Source organism: Momordica charantia, assembly GCF_013281855.1.
Source record: "Momordica charantia cultivar OHB3-1 chromosome 3 unlocalized genomic scaffold, Mcharantia_2.0 BLBB01000003.1, whole genome shotgun sequence".
NCBI classification, from domain to species: domain Eukaryota; kingdom Viridiplantae; phylum Streptophyta; class Magnoliopsida; order Cucurbitales; family Cucurbitaceae; genus Momordica; species Momordica charantia.
Genome location: NW_028275161.1, coordinates 22,116,083 through 22,143,894, shown reverse-complemented (window position 1 = coordinate 22,143,894; position 27,812 = coordinate 22,116,083). Strand labels below are relative to the sequence as shown.

The window sequence follows — 27,812 nt, the reverse complement described above, 5'->3', positions numbered from 1 at the left end:
AACTCTTTTTTTTTTTTTAAATATCTATTTCCATTTTCGACTAACGGTGTTAACTGTTAATGCCTTTTTGCTGTAAAATATGATAGATGCTGGGGGTAATTTAGTAAAATCGGGGTTCACGGAGTTGCTCATCTCCCGCGCTGGGTGTTCCCGTAGTTACACGTCAGCAATTAGTCATTTTTTACATCAACATTCCATTCCTCTGAATCGAATTTCTCTCTCTCTCTCGCCGTCGCCATCTCTGTTTTTTCTTTTTCTTTTTTTAACAGAAATATATACTCTCTCTCTCTCTCTCTCTCTTTTTTTTTTGGTGGGGGCAAATGAAATAGAGGTCGAATATTTTGTTGATTACTTGGAATTTGGAAGTTTATTCTTGATTAACTGAGACAAGAGAAGAGAAGAGAAGAGAAGAATCAGATGCTTGAAGAGGAGCGAGAGAAGCGTCAATAGGAAGACGATTCGAACTCTCTGCAAATTTGGGAGTCCTTTCGTAGTTCTTGTTGTGCCTTCTTCTTGCTTTCCCAATGGGCAATTGCCTCGGAACTCGCTCCAAAGTTGATAACTCTCTTAGTTCCATGCCTAATTCTGGTAATTTCTCTTCGTCATTAATCCCATCTATTCTTCTTTTCCTTTCTCTCCAGCTCTTGGAATTTGGAAATGGTCGCTTTGTGGAAATTTTGATTTATTTGGGTGTTTCTGAATTGGGTTTTCTTAGATGCCTTCAAGGGATATTGTAGGGTTTTTTCCCCCTTGTTCGACATTTTGTAGCTTGGATTCTTTTTCTTTTTCAGTCTTTCCCTAACTTTAGATGAATAGTTTCTTTTAGCTTTTCGAGCTATATTATTGGATGTTGTAGAGCGTATTCGATAATATTTTAGCTTTTCGAATCGAGTAAACAACCCTTGGTACTGTGATCTCAGTGTTCCCTCTACTCGTAATGCCCATGCAACAGTTGAGTTCTGTTTAAGTATGAACTGTTCTGGTCTCTTGAATTTCATGTTAATAAAGATCACTGAAGAAGATTTTAGTTGTCATTGGAGCTGTGCAACATCGCGAGTTTATTACCATATAAATTGAATGATTATTCATGGAAACTATATAATTAAACACATTGAATTCTGTGTTGTAAGAGAATAGATGCATCTCCTGGCGGGTCAAGATTCTTTTTTTTTTTTTTTTTTTTTGAGAAAATAATATCAGTAGAAAAATGCGTTGGTGATATAATATTTCATTTTATGAATGTAATCTAAGGGAACATGGAACAAATACGCTTTAAGCACCTTGAGATTTCTTATTGATCATGAGCCTGATCTAGAGCGCCCTGGGTATAATGGTATGATGATTAAAATAGGGTGGAATAAATTGGGGATTGGGTTTGAAGATCATCATGAATATAGGAGGGTTGCCCGAGAGACAGGTAGATGGTGGCTGTTGGAGGTATCCCCTGTTTGTCTGGTGTATAAAATATATAGGAAATCATATTCCTTTCTTATCTATACGAAAATTTGCTAAACTTAGGGTTAATTACGGTAGGCTATGGAATGGACTTGTTTCACGTGTCTCAACTTCCACAGGGTCAACCTTAATTTGTTTAAATTTTGGCATGTTGTCAATATTCTGGAGTTTGAGGGATGAGCGAGTATATATTGACCTCTGTATGAATCTTTCATTAAACTAATGTGATATTGACCGTAATATACAGTATACTGCAAACATTCAAACCAAGTGGAATTGGACTGCATGATTGGTTGCAGAGTCCTGATGTCTGCAAGAGTGAATGGATCTAATTTTTTATTTTGAAAACTGAATGGGTCTAATTTGACTGCTTCCTTTTTCTCTGTTGTGGTGGCTTTGTGTTACAAAATACAATGTAATGATCACAAAAATAAAATTAAATGTACAAGATGTGCACAAGGAAACTATATGCTTGTAAACGAACTGCAGCTTAAATATCATTCTTTGAACTTCGGCCTTAATTGCTGCTTGTCAGCCTAAATAGGATTAGTTTGTTTCCTCACTCTTACTTTGTTATTAAGTCATTGTCACTCTCATCCTAGAAGAACCAAAAAAATCTGAGATGAAAGACCATTCATCGGCTACTTTGAAAGCTCCATCACTTGGGGTGAATGTTCCATCTAGAAGTCTTCAGGCTCATAGATCTGAAGGTGAAATATTGTTGTCCCCCAATCTGAAAGCCTTCACATTCAGTGAGCTTAAGAATGCCACTAAAAACTTCCGCCCTGACAGTCTCATTGGAGAGGGAGGTTTCGGTTATGTGTACAAAGGATGGATTGATGAACATACACTTGAAGCTGTGAGGCCTGGAGCTGGAATGGTTATTGCTGTCAAGAAGCTTAAACCTGAAGGTTTTCAAGGGCACAAGGAATGGCTGGTAGTTTTCTCTTTCTTTCTGATGCGTCCCTTTATCTTTCTGGCTTAATAGTTTGCTTTATAAATCGGGTTGCTATTGATTGCAGTCTGAAGTAAATTATCTCGGTCAGCTTCATCATTCAAATCTTGTGAAACTAATTGGATTCTGCCTTGATGGGGATAGCCGACTTTTGGTCTACGAGTACATGTCCAAAGGCAGCCTTGAAAACCATCTATTTAGAAGTAAGTCTAATGTTTTGGCTAACTGTAACTGAAAGCCTGCTGCAACCATTAACCATTTTGTGGAAATGTTACTGTAATTAAGTAGGCATGATAAATCCATTAAGTAATTAATTAGGTTCTGAACCTCTGTTCTTGGATGTGCAATGACATTGAATTCTTTTCTTAACCATATCTATTGTCACAATTTTGCAGGGGGTGCCCGACCACTTTCTTGGGCAATAAGGATTAAAGTTGCTATAGGTGCTGCTCGAGGGCTTTCCTTTCTGCATAACTCTGAAGAACCAGTTATCTATCGCGATTTTAAGGCATCAAACATCCTTCTAGATTCTGTATGTCAATTAAGTCCTTCACATCAAAGACTTCTGTAAACTCTTTTAACTAGATCTTATGGAAAACAAAATAGATGCAAGTAAATAAAGTACTAATGGAAAAAGTGAAGTAATAGCAAGGAGAGAGGAGATAAAACACTTTTCCCCCGTTGTCCTTCCTTTTATTATTAAATACAAAGAATCAAGAATTTAGGTCCACAAGCACTGTATAATTAAAACTCGCCTGTCTGACTAAGTATGAAATTATTTTGTACGCAGGAATTCAACGCAAAACTTTCAGATTTTGGCTTGGCAAAAGCTGGCCCAACTGGTGATCGGACTCATGTGTCCACTCAAGTCATGGGTACTCAAGGCTATGCTGCTCCAGAATATATTGCCACTGGTTTGTTTTCTGCTCCATTTTGAGAATCTTCGTTTTTCTGTCAGTAATTAGTAGAACAAACGTGAATTTCATGTTTTCCAACCATGAACGACATAGGAGAAGCATCCCTGAAATCTGAAGATGACCTCTAGAGGGAAGAAAAGGTTAAATTTTGCGTAGATATATTCCAAGTTTATTTTTTTATATCAGTCTGATGTGTGGAATTAGTGTAGGGCTATTACATAACAATAAATGCAACTTGAAGTTTAAAATAGTCAGTGATGGGCATTCTAGATCATGGGATGTCCACTATCCATTCCCTTTGCCCAAATATTTATTCTCAAATCTCAAATCGGCCAGTTTGTCTGGTAACATCTAATTTCCGTAAATTCTATTAATTGGTATCTATATTACCTTTTCTTTTGATGTGAACTGGTTGGCAAATCCTTGAGAAGTTTTCCAGTTACTAGAATAAGATTAAAACTACTGAACTTGTAAGCTGGCATGGCTAGAGATTTCTAAATGTCTGTGTTTTAGAGATGAGGCAAAATGTCTAATATTAATAAATAATTAAATGTATCATAACTAATCAACTTAAACTTTTTAGTTGAGTAATGATTTAACACAAAACATCTACATTTCAGAACTTCCCATTAGAAATTACATTTCTAAAATCATATTGTAGTAGTTGATAGATATATCTCTACCTTTGCAATTGCAGGTAGGCTAACGGCCAGGTGTGATGTGTATAGCTTTGGGGTTGTGCTGCTGGAGCTCCTCTCAGGACGCCGTGCAGTCGATAAAACTAAAGTTGGCGTGGAGCAGCATCTTGTGGATTGGGCGAAACCTTACTTGGCTGATAAGCGCAAGTTATTTCGGATAATGGACACCAAGTTAGAGGGTCAATACCCTCAAAGAGCTGCTTACATGACTACGATTCTTGCATTACAGTGCATTAGGGAGGCTAAATTCCGACCACAGATGTCCGAAGTCTTATCCGCTCTCGAGCAGCTCCCCCTCGTTAAGCATGCCGATAATCAAAGAGAAAGAGAAAGAGCCCCCAGTCCAGGGCCGAAGTCCCCGTTAAGACACAAGTACCCTTCACCTGTAAATTCCACTGCATCTAAAGGAGGAGGCTCTCCATTACCATCATCCAAATGAAAATGAAGACCCTAGAGAGGGACATGTTCTTTTAACAATGACCCAAGTAAATATTCTTGACTCTCTCGTTTGGCCTGGTAGATTCTAGTCGAAAATTTCGCCCGCCCCTCGGTGTTCGGTCTTCGGTCTTCGGTCTGCATATGAAGAGGAATTGCTGTTGGATGTGGAGTTCTTGTTAACAGCACAGCACAGCAGAGCAGTAGATGAAATGGAGCTGATTTTTGTTTGGGAGGTGGGAAGATGTTGGGTAGAGAGGAGCCACAATAATTTTGCAGAGAATATTACCTTTAGCTGTAAGGGATGGAAATATATATGATGAGTAGCGTCAATATCATTATAAAGTGAGTTGCTTTACCCTGAGGGATTGTATTCAGAATTTGAGATTGAGAACCAAACCTTCAAAAAAATATTTATATTACGGAAGCTTTCTTTTGGTTTTTGGCTGTCCTTTACTCATAGGGACAGATACAAAAGAAAAAGGTAATCACAATTCACAATGATTTTAGGAGATTGTGACATCTGATCTAAAGTTGTTTATTAATTTGTATAAATTTAAAGTATTTTCTACTTTTTTTCTTTTTTACTTTTAAAATGTAGGTTAAATTAATATTTTTAGTTTTTATGGTTTAAGTTGGGGTTGATTTTGTTTCTTCAACTATACTTGTTTTAATTTGGTTAAATTTTCTGAAATATTTAGATGTTTATAAAGATAGTTGTGTTTTTGGGTAAAAGGATAAAGGAAAAAAATGGGCTTAGGGTTTAGGAAGACGTGCAATAAGAACCTATGGGGTTAGAATTCGAACTCACGACCTCTCACTCAAAAAAACCTAACAATTAAATTTCAATAATTTGCAACAAATACAAACATAATTTAAAGCTATTATTGTATTGAAAAAATAAAGCGTCAACTTTCATTTTTAAATACTTTTTTTTTCTTTTGTTGGGTTTATATCTTTTGATGGGAGATATATACCTTGGATTAAATATAATTATAAAATTTACCATAAAAATACAACATTTTAAACACAAATAAATCCAAATATGAAAGTATATAAATCAGAATCAAAGGCAAGCATATTTTGATTAGTTAAGCCATATAAGGTAAAAAAAATTGTTTTGGTCCCTTGATTTTATTTTTCTCATTTTTTTCAATCACAATTTTAATACAATACTATACTTAATATAATTATTGAAATGTAGTCATCATAACTTTATATTAAAATATTTCCATTGTGTATAAAATTTGTGTTAATTTTTGTAAATAAAGATCAAAAAAGTAATTTTTAAAAAATACCAAAACTAAGACAAATGAAAATTAAAAGTACATGAACCAAAATAAGATAAGAGTCGAAATTAATAGGGATCAAAATAATATTTTAATATTTATGGGAAAAAAAAAACATACCTCGTTTAATCAAGTTAGTTGGGGAGAGGGGGAGAGGGAGAGGGAGACAAAATCCAAATCCAACAAAGAAAAGGACATGGAAAGTGAAATTTGAACAAAACAAAAAAAGAAAATTATATATAATTATATCCGAATTGCGTTGATTTCTTAGCTTCAAAGGCACGCCATTGGCTTCCCTAATACTCCAATCCCCCGATTCCATTCCTCTACATCATCTTCTTCTTCAGCTTCTTCTCAGGAATTACAGATTCAAGATGTCGGCCGCCGGCCTCCACTGCGAGGTGTGGCAGCCCCAAGAGTGGGCCGAATCAGACTGCTCCTCCTCCTCTTCCGAACCCCCCGAATTCTTCATCGATCTGTACGTCTCCTCCTACGCAAATCAAGGGGGCGAAACAATCAGCAGTCTCCGATACAAGAATTTCCGCCGGCGACGCGACGTTTTCACCCAAGATTCCTTGTCCTGGTCCGCAATTTCCACCATGCTCTCCGAAACCAGCGTGCCCTACCATCTCCAGCCCTTCTTCATCCAACACATTTCCCTTAGGGCTCGCCGAATCGCCGCCCAGCCCACCAACGCCCTCTCCCGCACCATCCCCATCGTCGTCGAGCTCGTCCTGCCACTGCCGGAGGAGGAGGAATCCGGTTCCGGGTCGGATCCCCGGGTTCCGAACGGGCCGGGCCGGGCGAGTAGGGCTTCGATTGAGGAGATGGAGAGGGCGGAAATCGAATTGGGGATTTGTGGCGGTGATTGCGCCATCTGTTTGGATGAGATTGAATGTGGCGCCGTTGGGATGCCCTGTTCGCATATTTACCATCGGAATTGCATTGTGAAATGGCTGCAGCAGAACAATCTTTGCCCCTTGTGTCGGTTTCAGATGCCACTGGAAATGGAAGAACAAGAAGAACAATAAATTTAAAGGTTTGGGTTTCGGGTCTTTTCTTCATTGGATTTTATATGGAATGACTTTACAAGTTCAAACCTTGTGGCTTTGCGAGGGTTATGAAACCGACTTTCAGAAGATTTGTAAAGTAAAATACTTTTTCTTTATGGGTTAATGCAATGGAACTGGGTTTCTTTTTCTTTTTCTTTAATGGAGATGCAAGAACATGAGTAAAATCTTACTTGTACATATATGAATATGACTAAAGTAATTTCTTCCCATTTTTCTTTTTCCTTCTCTCTTTCACCCACTAATCTTTTATAATTTCTAGAGAGAATATTGAGAGTGTAGAAAAAAGTAAAATTATATTTTCCTTTTTTTTTTCTCAATGGGTGAAGAGGCTCCTCGCCCCTATCAAGAAATTCAAAAAAGGAAGAAAAAAAATCATGTACAAAAAGGGGGTGGGGTCGGGGAAATCATTTATATTTTCAAAATATCAATTTTAAATGTATACCATTTTATGAAAAATTGTTTTAGCAAATAACATGCTCTTGAGTTTTGAATATAATAACAATAATCCAATCATTGAAATTTCTCATAACTTTATTATAAGACAAGTCAAAGAACAAGTAAACAAACAATAATTACGACAGACATACGACAAAACCTACCTTTTGATTCTGTTAATATTAATATGTTTAAATATTACATAGTATAAACCTTGTATCAATTAGACAATATAATAGTTATTTTCAATATGTTAATCTTAGCATAACTCATCAATTGATCAAAGCATAGATTCCAGACCAAAATAAAAGGCAATTCATTTTCTTTTTCAGGAAAAAAAAAAGGTTTAATCCTACAATTTTCAGAGAGAAGATTAAAAAGAGTACAGTGAGGGAAGGCAGAAAATTTTGACTCTAGGAAAAGGATGCTGAAGTATAAAGTTTAAACTAAGGCAGTAAACAACATTAGCAAAATCATATACTAATAAGAAATATCCATGAGACGAACGTAATTAAGCTGTCATTGAACATGATAATCACAATCAGATACAGTATAAACAACCTGTATTAGAAACACAGAGTACCTTAAATAATGTGTAATTGCACCACAGAAAACTGAAGAAGAAGAAGAAGAAAAAGAAAGAAAAAACTTGAAACCTATGATGTACATGCACTCAAAACAACCCAGATGAAAGGATAATCAGATAAGACCATATTGGCCTCAGCAGCCAGCCCCTCTTCAAGAAGATGGACCCAGTCACTTGAATAGGTGATGCTTTATCACAAATGTATGAATCAAAAAAAGCCTTTAGATGAAGAAAATCACCCCCTCAATAGTTGACATCTGGCAACGCGATTTTTTCTACCTTCTCCAGTCTGCTTGGATTACCTTACCTGCAAAACATATGGTGTTCCAGCAGACAAATTAACTTGGATTCTAAATGTTCTTTTCAAAATGACAGAGATGTAATAAATATCTTATCTACCGTGCTATGATTGGATCGGATCAAAATGATGCAAAGGGTTAGTGTGAGAAAAATATCCTTATGTTCTAGTTTGGAGGAAATTCAACAGCCATATTAATGCTAATGCTTTCATGTCATATGAATTTCTAAGATGAGCATGAATATTGTATCATTGGAATAAGTTAATTGATCTCTATGGGAACACACTCGGTCATTAAAATCATGATGCTCAAAGCTGTCAGGCTAATAATTCTAAGGAAGGTATGAAAAATTCTCTCTTAATTGAACAGTATGCTTACCATTTCCATCTTTTGATGCCAGAAGTGCCTTGTCATTTTTATTTCCTCCTTTCCCACCTGATTGAACAAATCTTTGTGTCCGTGGCGACTGCGAGCTAATTTTCGCATTAGTGGATGATGGTAAAGAATGTCGTCGATTGAGGTTATTTCTTTCACTATCCTGTCCAAGTCTTGGAGATCCTTGTGCTCTCAGTTTTGCCTTTGCAGATTCGGTTGCTGCCATGTAGCTAGGTATGGTTGGACTGTGTTGCAACCCATTCTCGACTCGCTCTTGCTTCGCTGGAGTAGAGGCTTTTCTGCCAGATTTCGGGTTCTCAATGCTACTGTAATCTTCCTTGTGGTTCAGTTCCCCATTTGATAATGGGTTAATTTCATCTTTAGTGTAGCTCTCAGTCAAAGGCTTGGTCTCCATAGCAGCCTCATCACCAACTATGCTTTTATCTTTGTCACTGCTCTCAATCAAAGGCTGTGGATCTACAACTGAATCACCATTAGATACATTAAGTACCTCTTTTATCGGTACTGGCTCAGGAGTTGTTTCCAAATCAGGCTGGACGGGTATTAATAAGAGTGTCGTCTCTTTTTTCATCTTCTCAGAAGAATTACTAGTACCTCTTGCCAAAAGGTCGCGGCCTAGACCATTAGAAGCCTTGTCCAAACTTTCCTTGGGCTTCTCAGCAGCATCCACTTCGGTTTGGGCAGAATTCTCAAGGACAGGGTTGTGGACCTTTCTCAGACTGCGCTTGACCTTTTCGAGTTCCATCTGGGGATTCTCCTGAACCTGTTCTGCTGCTGAATGACTTGAGACTTTCCTAAAATTGCGTTTGGGTTTCTCAATTTCCGTAGATGTTTGGACCATGGCACTGTCATTGTTTACAGTAGGAACTCTCCTTGTGCGTTTCGATCTAACGGTATGTGCCTCTCCAGATTGACCGGTGCTCACCTTTCTTTGAGATTTTGACTCTGGAACTTTCTTTGTTTGAGGAATTGGTTTCCAAAATCTTGAATTTGACCAGCGTTCTAACCACCTCAGGACTGAATTATCTTCCCCGTTATCAAAATGGATTTGCAGAGGTTTTGCAGTAGTAGACGAAGCAAGCTACAAAAACAAATCACATAAGGGAGAAAAAAAACCGTGTGAAATCATACTTTAAATTTTGCCATAATTAGTTAATATGCCTTGGATAAGAAATGAATAAATTCTTGAACTATTCATATTGAAAAGAATGAACATATAAAAAAAATATGGCTTCCAGGAAGTATATTCATGGGCTTCAGAAAGAGAGAGAAGGTAAAAGTATAACAAGCCATACATTTCTTACATTCTAATGGCAATCATAATGGTCATTTAGAAAAGAGAAGAAAAATGCGGAGATGGGTACTAGGAAGATCCCCCCATCGGGCAAGAGTTCTACTCATTGCCAATTTAGCTGATGAACATAAATGGAACCACAGTCAGGAGAAAGATGTGATGGTAAACTTACCTTGATGATGAAAGTATTTGCTGAAAGCTTTGCCATTCGTGTAGAGAGATTTACTGCAGCAGGATCCACTAAAGGTTGCTCCTGATGTGAAAGAAAAATTGAAAATCATTAGAAAGATAGATTTGATAACTATTCTTCCATGTAATAACAATTCTGACATGCAAAAGAGAATCATAGGGCATCTCCCTTTTCAAATATACAAATACTAGATTGTTCTACAGTCACTTGGGAAGTTAATTTCCCAATGAAGTCCATAGACATAGCTAGGAAACATGTAAAGCGCATCAAATCTGGGATCAAGATGATTTTTAACACAATACGAAAATTTAAACAACAATGCGCTGGATAAAGGTGTATGTCCAACCTATATGACATATCAAGTTCATTACAAAGGTATTGGAGAAAAAGTAAAAGAAATTGCAGAGGGCATACAAAATAATTTCGTCAAACCGTACACAAAAAGAATGTCGATAACGATAACAGTGTACTTTTCTGAATTACCTGTGGCTTTATTAATCTACATTTGTTTTGCACTTCAAACCCTACATCAGAAAGCCTCACTTTTCTTCCCCTAGCAATAGCCTGAAACTTAACAATTCCAAGCATACAACATAGAGTAGCAACAGCCTGTCTCCTTACCAAGTGACCACGAATGAGTGCCTGCAACCTAATAATACCTTTGAGGGCCCGGAATGCTCGGCGAGCCTTCAAACAAAATTTGTGTCAGTAAAAAAAGTTTACCAAATAACTCCTAAAAGCAGCTTGAACCTCAGTTTCACCCTCCTCTTTACTTACCAAATAGCCCCTAAATGCAGCTTGAGCCTTAGTTGCAGCCTCCTCTCTACGCATTCTCTCGGGATCAGATGGTGCATCTGGGCAGATAGATCCTTGAATTTCTGCATCTTGGTTTCCTGGAATTGACGTTGATCTTTCATGCAACACATTAGCTGCCTCGTTTTTAACTTTTGACGGCCCTTCATTTGCATCAATGGTATTTGGGGTTTGATGTGAAGTCACAGCCACAGGATGACTAATGGCTGAACTAGGCTCTGATGCCTTGGCAGAAACCAACACTTCTTTCTCGTTTCCATTTTTCTACACAGTATCCAAGAGAGAGGTATTCAACATTTGACACTTCAGATCTTACATTGAAGCGTTAGCTCCGTTCAATTTTCTAAAGACAGGATCAACAATCGAGAGTTGAATGTTCAAATCTGCAGCCTTGAAAGTTCAACTCGTTTACTTCAAGTCAGCGACTCAGCATGTAGCAAACAGCTACTGATTTAACTTTTAATATTTTCATGTACACATTCACATAATGATTTAGGTGTTCAAGTTTCTAGGTTCTTAAAATGAGGAAGTGATTAAATGGGTGGATGCTAGATTTCCTTTTTATACTTCAGAATTAAGATATAGACTCAGCGCACATACAGCTCACAGAGCATAGAGTAAGATCTAAAATGTGCACTGCACAAAAGTACATAGAGGAGGCGAAACAAGAAAAAGAACAGATGGATCTAAAACTCAAGCCATAAAAGAAAATTGGCGGTCAGAACCTACATTAAAGGAAACGTTTATACGATAAAGATCACTATTACCTCTCTGCCTTTGGAAAGATTTGATTTGGAAGACTTCTTCCCGAACAAGATGGTCTTAATCCATTTAGCTGGCGACTTCCCCATTGCTGAAAGCTTAAAAGCCCTGCAAACATAAAATCTTTGTGAACAATGACAATAAAGAACTCTCAGTAGTAAATATGTGGAGAGATTTTATAAATATATATATACGGGCTACAACGACTACTGACTGCTTGCCCGACTTTGTAGAAAGAGACATCTTAAGACTGTTTCTCAAAGAGGAAAGTTTCCTAGACTAAAGTTATAGCCTTCAAACTTCCTCCAACAAAAATTTGAAAATGCTACAAGTCTACAAGAAGAATATCTATCTGGATATGAGAAGTACGTTGCCAACTTGTCCACTACAATATTTTCAACCCTCCAGTCATTCCTTCATGTTTTCCACATAAACATCAAAAACTTCAAGCATTTATTCCAAACAAGAAAATTTCAATTACTCACTCGAACTTCACCACATCAAATCAAACATAATCAGGTAGGCATTACAGTTGATATACAGTAGATATTCTACTAGATCATCCCTTAAAACAACATTATACAGTAGATGTTTTCCTTTCACGAGATACCAAATTGAAAGTAGAACTAGTTGTTCAATCCTCTCACATTCCTACTTAGTGGTCTCATTTTACTTTCCTGACCCAGCAACGAATACGAAAGTGACTTCAAGCATTTCCCAGCACACGGATCAAACCATCCAAATCCAAAGTCTCGGCGGGTCCAAATGCTCAAGGACCCATCACAGAACAAAACGAGTTGTCGGGAAAAGAGAACAGAATATCAAAACTCCACAAATCACATCAGAAATGAGCGTATCAAACAAAACCCAATTCATATGGATCATGACCAATGGAAGAAGAACAACAAAAACAGAAACCCAAAATACAACATTCTAATTTAACCCATGAAGAGAATAAACTAAACTAAGAATCAAAGAAACCCTACCGACAAAATCTCCAGTTTCAGTAATCACTACATTAAAAAGAAGAACACAAAGCAAAAAAAAACACAACCCAGGAAGCAAACGAACTTCCACATCCACGGCATCAGATCTGAAACTTACCCACCAACCACACTCAATGTACCCACTTCAAAAACCCCTATTCCACCATTCCTGAGAAAACCAAAACCCCAGAAGAACAAGATCACCTTACCCTGCAAACTAAGCTTGCAGACTGCTGTAAGAAGCAGCTGGAGAAAGAGAGAAAGAGATAGAGATCTACGCAGTAGCCAAGGAAGTAGAGAAAGAAAAAAATTTGAAAAAACCAAAAAAAAAAAAAGAGAGAGAGAGAGAGAGCAATAAAGGAAAGAAAGCGCGAGAATGAAAAATGGGATGGAGAAAACGGAGCTTACAAACTAGGAAAAACGTGAACTTGAAAGCTCCATCAATTTTTCCTTTGCTGCCCTGGATTAGCTTCCGTTGCTTTACTCTGCTCCCTCACTCTGTCATTGGTGAGCCCAAAAATTGAAATTTTTACCCAACCCTGAAAAACCCCCCTGATAAACAAAAATTAAATAAATAGAACCGCCACGGTGCGGTGTCGTGTACTGTAATACGGTGGGGGCTACGTTTGGAGCCGTTGGATTGGAATATTTTGAGAGTCAACTTGATCGGACGGATGGAAGTGGAGGATCGGGTGGGAAAGAACAGTTGCGTTAATTAAAGGGGGGTGTGGTGAGTGGTCCCCGGGGCAGTTACTTCGGAACCAAGTGTCCGGCTTCTTTATTCCGAAGCATGGTGAAATTACGACTCTAGCCTTGGAGCGGTGGTTTGGAGTTGACGCGCGGGAGAATCGCGTGGAAGAGTAGGTGGCGGTAGTGACCGTGAGTCACAGACATCGTACCCACGACGCGCGTGAGATTGGCGGGAGGATGTCGGGTAGCGCACGTGGAAGTTGGAGATGGTTGCATGCGGGTCACGCTGGAAGGAGCTCGTACGGTCATTCGGGCAATGCCCACTATTCTCCTTTTTTCTTTTCTTTTTTTTTAAATCTTCTCGTTCGTTTCTAATTTTAGTGGGGCGTCGCATTCACCAATCAAAAATTTTTTTCTTTATCATCTAATATGTTTTGATATTTTCAAACGATAGATTTAAATTTTATGTTGTCCTTTCGTTTAACATTTTGCTTTCGAGTGTACGTATTAATATATTAGCATTGACAATATACATTAATTGAGATGATCAAAACGAACATAGCTCAGCGATAATTGGTATATATCTCCAACCAAAAAGTCGATAATTTTTAAAAATTCATATGACAAAATAATTAAAATGTTAAAATCTAGCACCCGAAATACACCTATCAAAAATTACAAAACCAAAACTATTAAATTTTTTAACCAAACTTTATTTTGGGCAAAGCACACTTTAGACTTTTAATATTGTGTCTATTTGGTTGATGAAATTTTTAAAAATAATATTTCTGATCTAAAATAATTCTAAAAGGTCTGTTATATACTTTGATCATTAGGTGACTAAAATTAAAGTATGACTGCTAAGTTGCTAGACTGTATATTGTTGATTTCCCATAATATTTTAATTTAATAGTTTTTTTTTAATTGGATCTTTGTCAAACGAGCAATATATAGTACTAGTCTAGTTCCTTTTGAAATTATAGAGACCAAATAGACATAATTCTTATGGACCAAAAGTGTATTTTACTCTATGTATTGCCTTTATTTATGTTCTTCTTCAATATCCTGTTAAATCACAAACAAAATTAAACTTTGTATGAGTTGGGTGTGTATATACTATTAACAAAATTATCATTTTAGGGATCAAACTTCCTTTTACTACAAATGTACTTTTTTGTGTTGCTTGGTTTTTAGAAAATATGATGTAATTTGCCAATTGTGGGGGCAAAGATTCTATCATAAAGATTGAACCATTCAAAAAAACCTAATTGGTATGGGTAAGGTGTTGGTTGCAAGTCAATAATGCAAATAAGAGGAAGAATAAACAATTTGGTTGTTTTGGTTGGTGAATAGATTTCTATATTATTCATAAAATGAAGCGTTAATTATACTGTTTGCATGGGTCCTAATTTTATTACGTGTTTCTTAATGCCAAAATGAGAGAGTTTATGGTTGAAAGAATTCATTATATAAAACCACAACTCTTAAAGTTTGGAGATAAGTAGATATATATTTAGTTGTGAACCTAAAATATCTTGTTGGGAGGAAGTTTGTTGATGAAAATGACATGTTTCGAGAAGATAGATGTGTTTATTGCTTGTTACGCTTTAAGCCCATTAAAAACACATTTAAAAACGCTCATGATGTTATGTTAGATAGTCAAAACACTTAATCCATGCTTCCTTAAGCGCGAACTCGATACAACTTTTGAAATGATTTTTTAGCTCCGTACAAATAAAATAAAATAACTTAAAGTGTTCTTAGCGTTTCTCGAAGGGTGTGTATATTTGGATGCTAAAAAATGATTCGAAAAATTGTTAAATCACTTAAGCTACTTTTGGATGGAATAGGTCGAAAAGTCCTCAGCTTGACCACCTAATTAATATTTAATTTCTTATGTGTTTTTTTACAACCAAATGTAACAAGGAAGTCGAGCGAGATAAAAAAAAATCACTCAAAGCTACTTTTAAGAGAATTCATTTAGTTAGAATTTCTTTTTCTTTTATTTTTTTTATATAGTGGAAAGCATTTTTGTGTTTAAATTAAAGATTATCCAAAACTTAAACGTAAATTTATAAGTTAGAGTGGAGTGTGCAACTGCAGATTGCAGAAGCAGAACGTGGAGTGTCAGTTTTGTGTCGGCGAGCTCTCCTTTGGGCCTACTCACTAGGCCCATAATCCCAGCGCGTGTCCCTCACGTGCTCCATTTATTTCCCAACATCAATTCTCGTGACATTATCAAACTTTGCAAATAAAAGAAAAATACTTATACACCTTTAATTATCGTTTTTATTCCTTATTTTCCAGTACATGCAAATAAAATTGCATTTGATAATTTTTTTTCTTAAATAGAAATAATTTGGTAACTATTTATTTATTTTTTGTTATCTAAATTCGTTTATAAAAATTATTTTTTTAAAATTAAATATTCCAATTTTTTATAAGTCAAAATGATAAAGTAATAATTTTAAGTTTATTTTATTATTTTCAAAATTCATATACAATGTTAGAAATAATTTTTTAAAAAGTAAAAAATGATAAACATAAATAGTTACAAAATACTTGTGTTTCTAAAGAAAAAACGATAAATAAAGAACACGAAAGGTGAACATTATCAAAAAAAACTCTTAGGTACATATTTTCCTACTAATTATCTTATATTTTTTTTCTAGTTTTTCTAAAGATAAAAATTATATTTCTTTTGCCAACTTGAACTTAATTCAATCCTCTGCTCTTAGTATAAATAAATACATTTCTCTCCCTAAAATTTTTCCTAAAAAAAATATGAGTTGTGACAAGTAAATTTACCTTTAAATATTATTACAAAAAAATCTATGGGAATAACCAATTTGAGGTGCGGCCAATATCAGATGTCCAAATTCAATGCCGACACTTTGGAACTATACTTTATAACTACTTCAATAAAAAACAAAGTATATGTAAATTTTAATTTAACGATATAGAAATTAAACATATGCTTGTAATGGAAACAATAAAGTTGGATGAGATGTCACTGTCCACAAAATTTTGTGAATTCAGCAATTTATTTGTATCGGACAACCAAACCTCCTGGGGAGAGGGAGCTATACTATGAATCCAAAACGTTACTTTTTCAACTCCACTCAACGTCAATATGCCAAACAATTAATAATTATAATAGGTTCAAATTTTCACTTTCTAATTATCTCAACGTTTTTTTTAATGTAATTATAAGAGTAAATGGGAACCAAATCCGTTGGAATGAGAATATTATTTATTTGATGAAATTTCTATAACCAAAATAAAAAATTATTTTATTTGTTGTTTACTAAAACGGTCTGAAATCTTAATAAATGTACTTTTTTATATCATCCATAGCTAATTACAATACATTATTGAAAATAAATAATAAAAAGAACCTGAGAAAAGTAAAATCATTATTGGATATTGTAAATTTAAAGATTGTAGTTAATTTTTAGTAATAATTAATGTTTTTCTGTGTACAACATGGTAAGAGTAAGAGTAAAGATTCAAACTCATAGATTTTTTGATCAGACATTGATGCCTTAATTATCGGTGGAACTATACTAATGAAGTTGGTGTAATAATTAATTAACATGTTAACTTTTCAGATTTTTTTTAGTATAAGCTTCCATGAATTTTATGTTTCATTTTATTTTAACTTTGATTTGGATTTTAATGTCCTTGTAAAATTTTAAACCTTCTACTATATTTGATAATACATCATTATTTTGGTAAATGTCTCTAATATTAATTGATTAACAAAATTATTACTATCCTTCATGTAATTTATCTTTTACATTATAATTATTTATATTTTTAAAATAAAAACACGTAATAATAGTAAAGTGAAAAAGAAAAAAAAAAGATAACAAATGTTTCTAATATTTTAAAAAAATCAATGAAAAGATATTTTTAGTAATCCAATTAAAAAAAAAAAGTTTAGTTTGATCCTGGAATATTCCTCAATTCGATCAAATCCAACTTATACGAATAAAACTATTTTAGTGATATTTATAAACTAAAATGGTGCCATTCTATAATATTTCTCATTTCAATCAAATCCAACCTATGAATACCCAAACAAATACTTTAAAATATATATATATATATCAAAAGGAAACAGTGGCATTAAGAAAAAAAAAAAGTGCAAATTATCATGAATTTACATTTTCCAAAGACTTTGGAATTACAATTAAGGATCATTCCCAAATCCCAATCTCTAAATCTATCAACAAATTCGAAAATGTCAAGAAAAACTACAAAACAAAAACAAAAGGGGAAAAAACTACATACAGCTAATTAATTTACAGTTATCTTCAAATCCAACGAGCCGATCAAGCAATTAATTAATTTAATTAATCTCTCTCAAAGGTTTAAATACGTCGCGAGATCCTCGTCAATTGGTGAGGTCTATGTGGTCACCTGGAGACGCCGACGCGCTCTTCGGACTCGAAAACGGCAACGTCGAATTCGCCGGAACAAACACCATATTCCCCGCCGGCGGCGAACTGCTCGGCGCCCCCGCCGCCGCGATATTGCTCAAAAAGCTGCTCCCACATCCATTCCCTTTCGCCGCACTACTCGACAACTGAAACGCCGGCTGATGATTCGCCGACGAAGACGACTTGATCAAACCGCCGCCGCCGCCGTTACCGATGATCGAAGTGAGAGCCGCGGCCAAAACGGACTGGAAGCTCGGGTCGGCCGTGATGGCCTTGGTGGCGGCGGCGATGGTGTCCGGCAGAGGAGCCGGCGCCGGTAACGACCCGACGGAGTTGGATCTCTGGATGTAATTATGAAAAATATTATTGGGCGCGATCGCGGTGGAATTATTACCATGATTATTTCTGTTATTGTAACCGCCTTGATTGGCGTAGCTCAGGAGGCCGTTACTCCACGACAGTACATTATTCCGCGAAGATCCGAAATCCAGCTGGCTCGTAAAAGGGTACCTGGAATTTGCGAAATTGGAAGCGAATTTACCGAAATGGGCCTGGGAATTGTTAGCGGAAGAGGAAGGATTTGAGGTGAGGTCAAGAGTGATGGTGGGGTGAGTTGGGGAAGTGGAGGGATTATTTGGTAAATAAAAGTGTTTGGAATTTGAATTGTTATTGGAGGAGAGGTGGAAGTTGAGGCCGTGGAGATTGGCGGAGGTGGAGGAGCAGGAGCCGGAGAGGAGCATGGAGGCTGCCGCGGAGGTGGTGGAAGCCATGGCGGTGGCGGAAACCGGTAGTGGGTGGTTGTGGTTGCCTTCGTAGGTGGAGATGAGGATCGACATGTCGTCGGCGCATCGCTGGACTTGTTTTCTAACGGGACATGTCTGGGAGCCTGTGCAACGGTAGTACGCCCGTGGACATGGGTTTCCTTTGGCGATCTTTTGCCCATATTTCCGCCATTGACACCCGTCGTTCATCTGCATCCAAAATTCATTTCAGATTCGAAAGAAAAAAAATTGTAATATAAAATTATAATTAATAGTAGGGAGAAATACTCGTCCTTTTAATACGTGGAGGAAGAATTTTATTTTTGCCGAGAAAGAAATGCAAACTAGCGACTTTTTGTCAAAATAATTTCAATGGTCGTCGTGACAAGATTTGGTGTCGAAGAACTCAGTATTTTGCTTATAATAATACTAACCGTTGCAGTGTCGCAGCGGGCTCTAACACAAACCCTAGCTCGCTTGGGCGGATTTTGTGGCGTAACATCATTATCATCTCCACTTCGCGCGGTCTTGGACCCTTTACTCGCCGGCCATGTCGTCTCTCCAGCCTCCTCCTTGTCCTGATCACGATCGGAGCTATTCGCCGGAGAATTATTAGCACCACCTAGTTCTAGTTTGGGCGTGGATTCGTGATCTAATTCTTGGAATTTGGTGGAGCTCAAAGCAAGGGATAGGGTTTTTTTTACGGCCTGTTGATGGTGTTCGTTAGCCGCCCTGATCTTCTTCTCCGCCGGCGCCGGAAACCTGCCGAGCGTCAGCGACACCAGTTCCGTTTCCTCCGTCGTTGTTGTTTGGTGACATAATTTCTTCCCCATGAATTGCATCCGAAGGGCCTCGTAATCCTTCATCATCCGACTGAGACTCATCTTCAGCCTCTCGTTTTCTTCTCTCACTTCTCCCATTTCCGCTCGCGCACATTCCAGTTCATCTTCCTGCAATTAATTAAACAGATGTAATCATCTTATTTACTTTCATAATTAAATACATTCTTTTCTTTGAAATTTTATTAATTAATTTTTTGTTTATGATCCTTAATTGTGTTTATTTATGCATAAATATGGTTGATTTATTTTGGGTAAAATGCATTTTGCTCCTTAAATTTGAAATTATAATTTCTGTTTGGTTTCTAATTAGTTTAAAAGGTCGTTATTTTGGTGTCTGAGATTTCAATTTAGTTTCATTTTTATCATTCAATTTCAAAAGTGATATATTTGGTATTTGGAGTTTGAATTAAAACATGGTTGAGGTTTGAGTTTGATTTCTAGTTGAAATTTGAGCTGTATGGTTTTTCTACTTGTCCCTAAATTGAATCGATGGATGGTTAGTTGACCTAATAGAATTATGATGTACAATTAACATATGTTAAGTATATATTTTTTATTTTGACAAAAAGAGAAAGCTGAAAAATACTATTACATCAACTAATGGTCAACATAACTTGAGAACCAATCGGAAACAAAATTCAAATTTTAGGAACCAATTAAAAACTAAATTCATTAACTTCAACCACCAAACATATCACATTTGAAACTCCTACGATTGAATTGAAACTAAATTTAGATCGTCTCAAGGGATCAAAAATGATGGTTTTTTTAAACTCAAAGACGAAATAGAAACTAAGTCTAAATCTTAAAGATCAAAAATATATATTACCCTTTATTTTGTCATGTTACCATAGTTAAGTCAACCTCAATATAATTCAAGTAGTACAACTGGTTAAGATATATTTTTTCGTCGAAAAATTGTGAGAAAAAATGTTACACATGGTTAAGGGATTTTAGTTTCTCAATAGTTTAATAATTATTAATGGTAGAAATAATGGAATCCTATTGCCAATACAACCTGATTAATAAAATGAACAGAGATCCCCAAATCTAGGAACTTCAAACTTTTTATTTGTTCTTGATTTCTGATGGTTGCCATATGAAGAACATGTCTTCATAATAAACATGGATTGAACTAAATAAACCATAATCAGAACAAATCATAATTAAGACAAAAAAAAGGGTACCTGAAGTTTTGTGCAGGTTAAATCTTTTTGTTCAGATGAGCTGCGTGTCTTATCTTCTGCTTCATGTTGATCTTGCTTCCCATAATTCTCCATCTGATAGTTAATTAACCACCCAAAAATATAAATCATAGGTATAATTACAATATTTTGAACTCAAAACTTAATCCAATTAAAAATCATGTATAGAAACAAAAAATTAGAGATGTGCAAGATTTTACCAGTATAACTCCTTATGAAAACTGATAAAATTCTAGATCTTATGGGAAAGGAGAGAGGGGATTGATATTTAATTACCTTAAGGAGGAGACGTTGTTTAGAGGACGGAGAATTGGCTTCACCGTCGCGGTCGGGGTCATGGTCAGGTTTCTCGGTCTTGAGCACAGGCCTCAAACGGCCAATTAAAGCAGCAGCAGCAGGAGGCTCCATTAAAGAACAACGGCGAAGCTCTTCTTCTTAATAAAATTGCAAGCTTTTGTGGGAGTGGTAATGGAGATATATATAATGAAAGAGCAGAGAATTGAAGAGGGTGGCTGTAAAATTTAGGCTACCAAAATTCAACGCACCCCCACTTGCTAAATATTTTTCTTATTATCGGACGTAGAGAGGAGACTTTATTTTAATTTTGCTGAATTTTATTTATTTAAAATTTGAAGAACTGCCCTGGATCCTAAGAATTCAAACGTCAACTCTTTGGATAATATGTGCCCAACAACGACTCTCTTAAATTCAACCTTTTCTTCTCCTTTCTTTTTCTATTCTAATAATCCACATATATATCTCCAAAACTAATCTTTTTATTTTATTTTTTTTCCTTTTTCTTCTCCGACAAGTAAAGACGGGCATTTTGAACAAATCCATCCGCTGATCAGTTGTTGAATTGTAATTTTTGTTCGGATGCGAATATAATCTCACATATTGGTGATGATATAGACGACGTTTTTCATTGGTCACATGTTCAAAAGTAAAACTATACGGAGTTAGATAAGTATTGTTGTTATATAAAAGATTATATGTACGAATAAAATTGGGTTAAAAAAGAATTTAGTTGGTAACGATTTAACTAGTATTTGTATTTTTAAATTAATAACAATTAATTAGTTATTGAAAAACAATTTAGTCCAGGTAGTGTTTTAGGCATAATCCATATAGTATATGGTTTATAAACGATTTAGTCAATAAATTGATGAGAGACTAAATGTGTTTGTAAATTACAAATACTAAATTGTTACATAATAATAAGCAATACTTAGTTTTGATGCAGTAGGGATTAAATTGTTACAATTTTTAAAACTACTTGAACTAAATTGAATGTTCCTTGTTAACAATTTAAAACAACATGACTAACTCTCTATTGGGGAGGAGAAATGAATTTGCCACGTGAAGAGCTAGAAAATATCAGTATATTAAGATACCCTTCTTCCTCGAAACCTCTAAGGCACAATGGCCAACCTTGAAGCTCAACCATAAGATGATCGATAAGCTCTCGGTAAAACTCTATACTTTGTTGAAGGCAACATCATGTTCCGACTTTAGAGACCTGTGCAACTAATTTTCCGACAGCACGCAACTGAACAGTTCAGACGTCATTATCACCTAACTCCCTATAAATAGAAGTATCATTATCCTTACTTCATGTAAGGCAATCCAACCTCGATTTGTAACATTAGATTGACCATCTTACTAACTTGAATGTCCGGGTATCTTTCTTTATGTCACCCAGTTTAGTCCTAACTAAATCTTCTCTCACTTCTCAAGCTAAGTCAAAAATCACTATGAACAACTCATTACGGACTAAATTCAAAAACTAAATCGTTATTTCAACAAAAGTACGGAACAAAATAACCATAACAAAATGTAACCATATAATATATTAGAAAATGAAAGTTGAAGAGAGAGAGAGAGTTAGGTTTAATAAGCCGCAAGATTAGGGAACAGAGGGAGGGTGGAAGTTTCATATGTGAAAAAATGCAATAAATTAAATTAGAAGTGGATTATTTTAAATTTGAAGGGTCAAAATTCTCAGATTAAGCCACCGGCGTGCCACCGCCGTCGACCTATTTTTCTCCTCCCCGTCTCTCTCCCTCTCTCTCTACCAATTTTAATAACGGTGAGGTCAAATTTTCAGTATTGGGAACCCTACTGATTGGTCCATGCATTTGACTTTTATTTATTTCTAAAACAATAATAATAAACAACACATCAAACTTAAAATAATATAATGCCTTTAAATTCTATCTTTAATCCTTTTATTTTCCAAAAACAACTATTCTTATTTTAAAGCCCAACTAATTAATTTTATTTAATCGTTAGAGTGGAAATCATTAATCAGTTCCGATTTTTAAGTACTTTTTTTTCTTTTTTAGGTACGATTTATAATTAATTTCGGTAGCTATTTTCAGGAAATATTTTTCCTCGTGTGTATACTTCAAATTTCAAATTTCAACGTAGAATCGTATATGCGTACACACGAGTTATACAAGAGAGAGTATATATCCATGCAAAATATGAAAATAAATAAAAATAATTTTATTATGAGAATTAAAGTGTTATTCAACTTAAAGCCACTGTATATATGTATATTTAAAATAAAGTCAATATATATCATTATAACATTATTTTATTTTAGCTTAAAGTTTGGGATTTTGACTTTAAAGCCAACTTGCCCAACATTTACCTTTTTTTTTTCTTTTAATAGCAAAGTAGCAAGTGAATTGAGAAGACTTTTAATTAATCAACGTACATATATGTATGAGTTGTATATATTAATCATATAGTTATTCCATCCCCATAAAGTTGAATTTATTTAACACTGTTAATTAGGATTCATTCAAATCCCTCCCACTTTCAATTTTTAATTAAGTTGTGAATTGTATTATTTAGTAGTAAATTTCTTTCCATTATAGGATTATAGTTGAAAACAATTTATATGCTCGCGTGTCAATTAAACTAATGTTAAATCATACCCTTTTGTCTCTATATTTTCATATATTTCAAATTTTTATCAATAAATTTGCGAGCTTTTTTGGGTGGGAATTCAAATCCATACTAAAAGTAAAGGAAAATTTTATCAATAAATTCGATTATATTTTTCAAAGGTTGGAAAATAATAAGAAATTTGTTGAACAAAATGCAGATGATCTTGATTTTCGTGTGTTCAAATTACCAAAACACATGGAAAACAAAATAATATAGAAAATTGAAGTCGGCTGTCAAAGTTCAATGATTTAGGTCAAATTCATACACTGAGAGAGACTTTTGGGAGAACTTATGGTATAGTTTTTATGAAACCATATGGCCCAATTTCAAATAAATTTTAAATTTTAAAATGAAACGACATGCCCCAATTTTTCATAATGTAGGGAAAATAAAAATCAACGGCTCGGTCCCATTAAACTAAGGTTAAAATTAATCAAATTTAAATTATTTGGATGTAACATGCATGTTCGTTGGTTCTAAATATTTTGATTAGGTCAATTTAATACGTATTATAGATCGGCTTGCTTTCAATTATTGATTAATATAATACTCATTAGGTTGACATGGTAATATGAAAAATAAATCGTGTGGTAAATCATCCTAAAAAATGGGTAAAAGTGATGATGAAGTAATTTTTTGCTTGAACTATTCAAATTCTTTAATTTTACTTCAAATCAATTAAACATCAAAATATACTTTATTTATTTGACATAAAATTAATACGTATTTTAAAATTTTAAAAAATATTCATTTTTAAAGAGCATAAATGTGACTTTTATTAATGAGTTAGTGAATTTTAGTTTTGAGTTTTATTTAGATTATACTACTTTGATAAAACGAAAGTAGATCTTGCCAAACAGAGAAAAAAAGTGTCAAGAACTTTTTGATCTAGCCAAAATTTATGGAGCTCCCAATATTAGTATAAATTAATTGTTTTATCACAAAGTTTTTAATTTAGAGGGAGGGAGAGAGTTGAAGGTTTTCACAAGGCACCCTACTTAGGTCAATGTAATATAATAAATAATTTAATGTCAATGATGTTATTGCTACCATCATCTTTGATCTCTTAGATTGTCTTACTTTAGCAAATTGTTTAGTTTAATAAGAACATGATCTATACAAATTAATTAAAATAATAAGTGGTCAATAGCCTTCAATTTCATTACCAATCAGTCATGCAAACTACAAACTTTATATTATATATATAAATTACTTTAATACTAATGAATCAATCAACTGTATTTCAAAGTCACTGCATTAAATATTCACAACAAAATATTAAAGTTGAAATCGTACACCTAAATACCTTTAATATTAAATACTGTTTCTCCTTTTAGGATTTTATTTTATTAATTGTTGTTTAATTAAATAATTAATTGATCGCTAGTTGTCATTAACATTACATTTTCTTTCGTTTGTTAAAATAACGAAAATGGACGATTTCATTTAATCGGTAATTTGTTTGAGTTGATTTAAATTTATTACCGAGGACATTTGTATAACATATGGGAGTGATAATTAAATTGGTAATAATCATCCTTTGGACTTTGGATTAATTTACTCCATCTTAATTAAGGTTGATCACACTAACAATTTCATCATTTTTGACTTTGATTAAGTAATTATTTAACTATAAACCTTAAATATATCTAACAAAAGTTTTACTTAATTGTCGTTTAAAGAACCAGAATGGATAATTTTCAAAGGAGACAGATTCTATGTTATGACTTTTTTTAGATTAGTAGCCATCACATTCCCACGTCATAAATTCGATTAAAAAAATTAATGACAAATCAGACTGGTAAGCCAATGCAAATAAAATAATTACTACAGAAAAAAAATTCAAACTTCCTTCATCAACTTGGTATTTATTAGACTCGTTTGTCTCAAGACTGACCTGACCCCTTGGAGGGGGTTTTAAGCCACTCAAATTATTGACAAAAATAAATAGTTGTATTTTATTAACATTAACGTAGTGGAAAAAATATTGCTCATAACAAAAAAAGAATAATTTTCTTATAAGTACGGCTGGAACCTCGACCCCTTGAGAATTGGTCTCGGAATATTCTGAGACAATTAACAACTTGATATTTTTATTGTATGAAAATAATAAACGGATGGTTGTTGATTACGTATATTCTTTACGCGTGAAATAAATTATAGATAATTAGTTTGAGCTTGTTTCAATAAATTTGACGAATAATTTAAATATGTCAAAATTAGTATGATCGAGGGGGTATAAATTGATACTAAAGTATAAAATTTTGAGTTTTAATGTGAAAATAAATGTTAAGAATAAATTCACCAAGTAAAACTAATGTATGGAGTGGACAAGTCGATGAGATAGGGTTAATAATTAGCTTTATAGAGATGATGGGCATTTTAAAATAAAGAAAAATAAAAAGTCAGAGATAGCCAATTTGCTTAATTTTATAATTTTAATTTTTAGACAGTTTGGAAATAAAATAAATTTTTTAACTCTTGTTTTCTTCAGAATATATATTTGGGTTGGTTTCAAGTGGAATAAAAACAGAAACAATTAATTATATGAGATTATTGGAAAAAGGGAATGGGAAGGGAAATGGGGGAAGGTTGTCGTTGAAAAGGTGAATTGATATATTATTTTATTTCTGGAATGATGAAAAATATCAGTCAAAATTGTTTTCTTTTTAGAATAATTTAATACTCGATAGAAAATTGGAAAAATATAAATATAATTATAGACCTGGTTTAGATTTTGGTACAGTGAAGAAACTGGATTTGTTTTTAATTAATATTAACTGTCAATTAAAAAAATTGTTGAATTATTTGTGTTATTTATGTTTTTGGGAACAGTGCTAAATTTAGAATGCCTAGGGGCATTACACAATTCTACATAAAAAAAATTAATGCTATTTTCTAAAATAAATCGTTAAAATAATGGATATTTAATACTTAATTGTAAATTGAAACAAAATTAGAATCACAAACATTCTTTTTTCATTTTCCTTATTTTTGTTTCCATTTTTTCTTTTTTCTTGATTTAGACAACATTGTTCTCTAATATGACATTTATTTCATTACTATAATTTATGTTACGCTTTTGTGGTTAGCTTATCAATAAAAAGTTAAATATAAGATTGACTATTAATGCTAACAAATAAATAGCAGCTATGTTATTTGTATTTTATCTATTTTGACATGTACATATATAAATTTAATATTTTTATTAAAATTTTAATTAATTTATTATCAAATAAAATAAATAAAAACAAATAGTGTTGTTTCATATGGAACCACTGCATAACGCCATCATTCCCCCAGCCCATTCACTACTGGCCCAAGTTTGAGGAAGTCCAACTTTAGAGGCCCATAAACCAATTTAACATTCTAATACTTTTATTATCGATATTTTGAACAAATAAATAGCAACTAAAGTCCATTTTTTCTTTTTTTCCTTTTGAAATTAAAAAATTTAAACAAATTTGTTGTCTTGATGCGATCTTGTTCTCTAATATGACATAACATTTATTTAATTACTATAATTTATGTTATGTTTTTGTCAATAAATATAAGATTGACCATGAATACTAACAAATAAATAGCAGCCACGTTCTTTGTATTTTATATATTTATTTTGCATGTAGATATATAAATTTAATATTTTTAATTAATTTATTATCAAATAAAAAAAATAAAAAGAAATAGTGGTCCAGTCCATTATAATGCCATCCTTACTCCAGCCCACCCAAACTTGAGGAAGTCCAACATAGAAGGGTCATCAACCAATTTAACATTTTTTAATGCTTCTATTGTCCGTATGGAAATGGAGGCAGTTTTCTCTGTGGCAATACAAAAATCAATCAACATATGCCACACAAGTCTTGGTAATTGACATGTTCTTTTTTCCTCGATAAGGGATAGAGATGAGGTTAATTGATTGGAGCGTTGATGTGGTATTGTTGGAGTGGATGTAGATGTGGACATGAGGAATTCTTCGATATACATCATTGGACTACAAAGACTGTTCTGATACCAATAAAATATTTAGGTTAAAACTCAAAACTGGGCAACAATTATTTTCGAGCGGTAAGTCTGGAATGTTTACTAAAAAAACCAATAAAATAAATGAAAATTTTCCACCTACACCCAATATCATTTTTGTAGTAAGTTTTTTAAACCTTGTTTCTAATCACCACTAATCTTATGAATTCAAAATGCTTAATTTTCTACCCATTTTAAACTTGATTAAAATCAAACCTTAATCAGATGTGCATGAATAAGGTCCGGACTAGGCTTAGGTTGTAAAATCTATGGAATGAATTGCAAAATTTAGTTCATTAAAATAT

The 27,812-nt window shown here is 34.1% G+C and overlaps 3 protein-coding genes across 6 annotated transcripts; 1 reads left to right on the top strand and 2 right to left on the bottom strand.

Annotated features, from left to right (window-relative positions):
- The first annotated feature begins 292 nt into the window (after nucleotides 1–292).
- Nucleotides 293–4,897, top strand: LOC111008885 (putative serine/threonine-protein kinase PBL3). 2 transcript variants are annotated; one of them, XM_088121343.1, is made up of 6 exons: nucleotides 293–588; nucleotides 2,061–2,392; nucleotides 2,478–2,613; nucleotides 2,806–2,942; nucleotides 3,201–3,324; nucleotides 4,025–4,897. In XM_088121343.1, exons 1-6 carry the CDS (start codon nucleotides 525–527, stop codon nucleotides 4,462–4,464), a joined length of 1,233 nt encoding a protein of 410 aa, XP_087977469.1. In that variant the 5' UTR covers nucleotides 293–524; the 3' UTR covers nucleotides 4,465–4,897. The 2 variants fall into 2 exon arrangements, with proteins under 2 accessions (XP_087977469.1, XP_087977468.1); XM_088121342.1 differs by having other exon boundaries at nucleotides 2,058–2,392.
- A 2,857-nt stretch (nucleotides 4,898–7,754) lies between these two features.
- On the bottom strand, nucleotides 7,755–13,140 carry IQD31 (IQ-domain 31). Of its 3 annotated transcripts, none has more exons than XM_022281459.2 (7): nucleotides 12,992–13,140; nucleotides 11,603–11,705; nucleotides 10,800–11,099; nucleotides 10,506–10,709; nucleotides 10,005–10,085; nucleotides 8,521–9,619; nucleotides 7,755–8,150 (listed from the first exon to the last, which is right to left on the bottom strand). In XM_022281459.2, exons 2-7 carry the CDS (start codon nucleotides 11,684–11,686, stop codon nucleotides 8,119–8,121), a joined length of 1,800 nt encoding a protein of 599 aa, XP_022137151.1. In that variant the 5' UTR covers nucleotides 11,687–11,705; nucleotides 12,992–13,140; the 3' UTR covers nucleotides 7,755–8,118. The 3 variants fall into 3 exon arrangements, with proteins under 3 accessions (XP_022137151.1, XP_022137150.1, XP_022137152.1); XM_022281458.2 differs by lacking the exon at nucleotides 12,992–13,140 and adding an exon at nucleotides 12,702–12,954; XM_022281460.2 differs by lacking the exon at nucleotides 12,992–13,140 and adding an exon at nucleotides 12,793–12,952.
- Nucleotides 13,141–17,410: 4,270 nt separating this feature from the next.
- LOC111008796 (WRKY transcription factor 72A-like) lies at nucleotides 17,411–21,001 on the bottom strand. Its single transcript, XM_088121401.1, has 4 exons — nucleotides 20,803–21,001; nucleotides 20,509–20,601; nucleotides 18,914–19,429; nucleotides 17,411–18,689 (listed from the first exon to the last, which is right to left on the bottom strand). Exons 1-4 carry the CDS (start codon nucleotides 20,932–20,934, stop codon nucleotides 17,673–17,675), a joined length of 1,758 nt encoding a protein of 585 aa, XP_087977527.1. The 5' UTR covers nucleotides 20,935–21,001; the 3' UTR covers nucleotides 17,411–17,672.
- Between the last annotated feature and the right edge of the window lie 6,811 nt (nucleotides 21,002–27,812).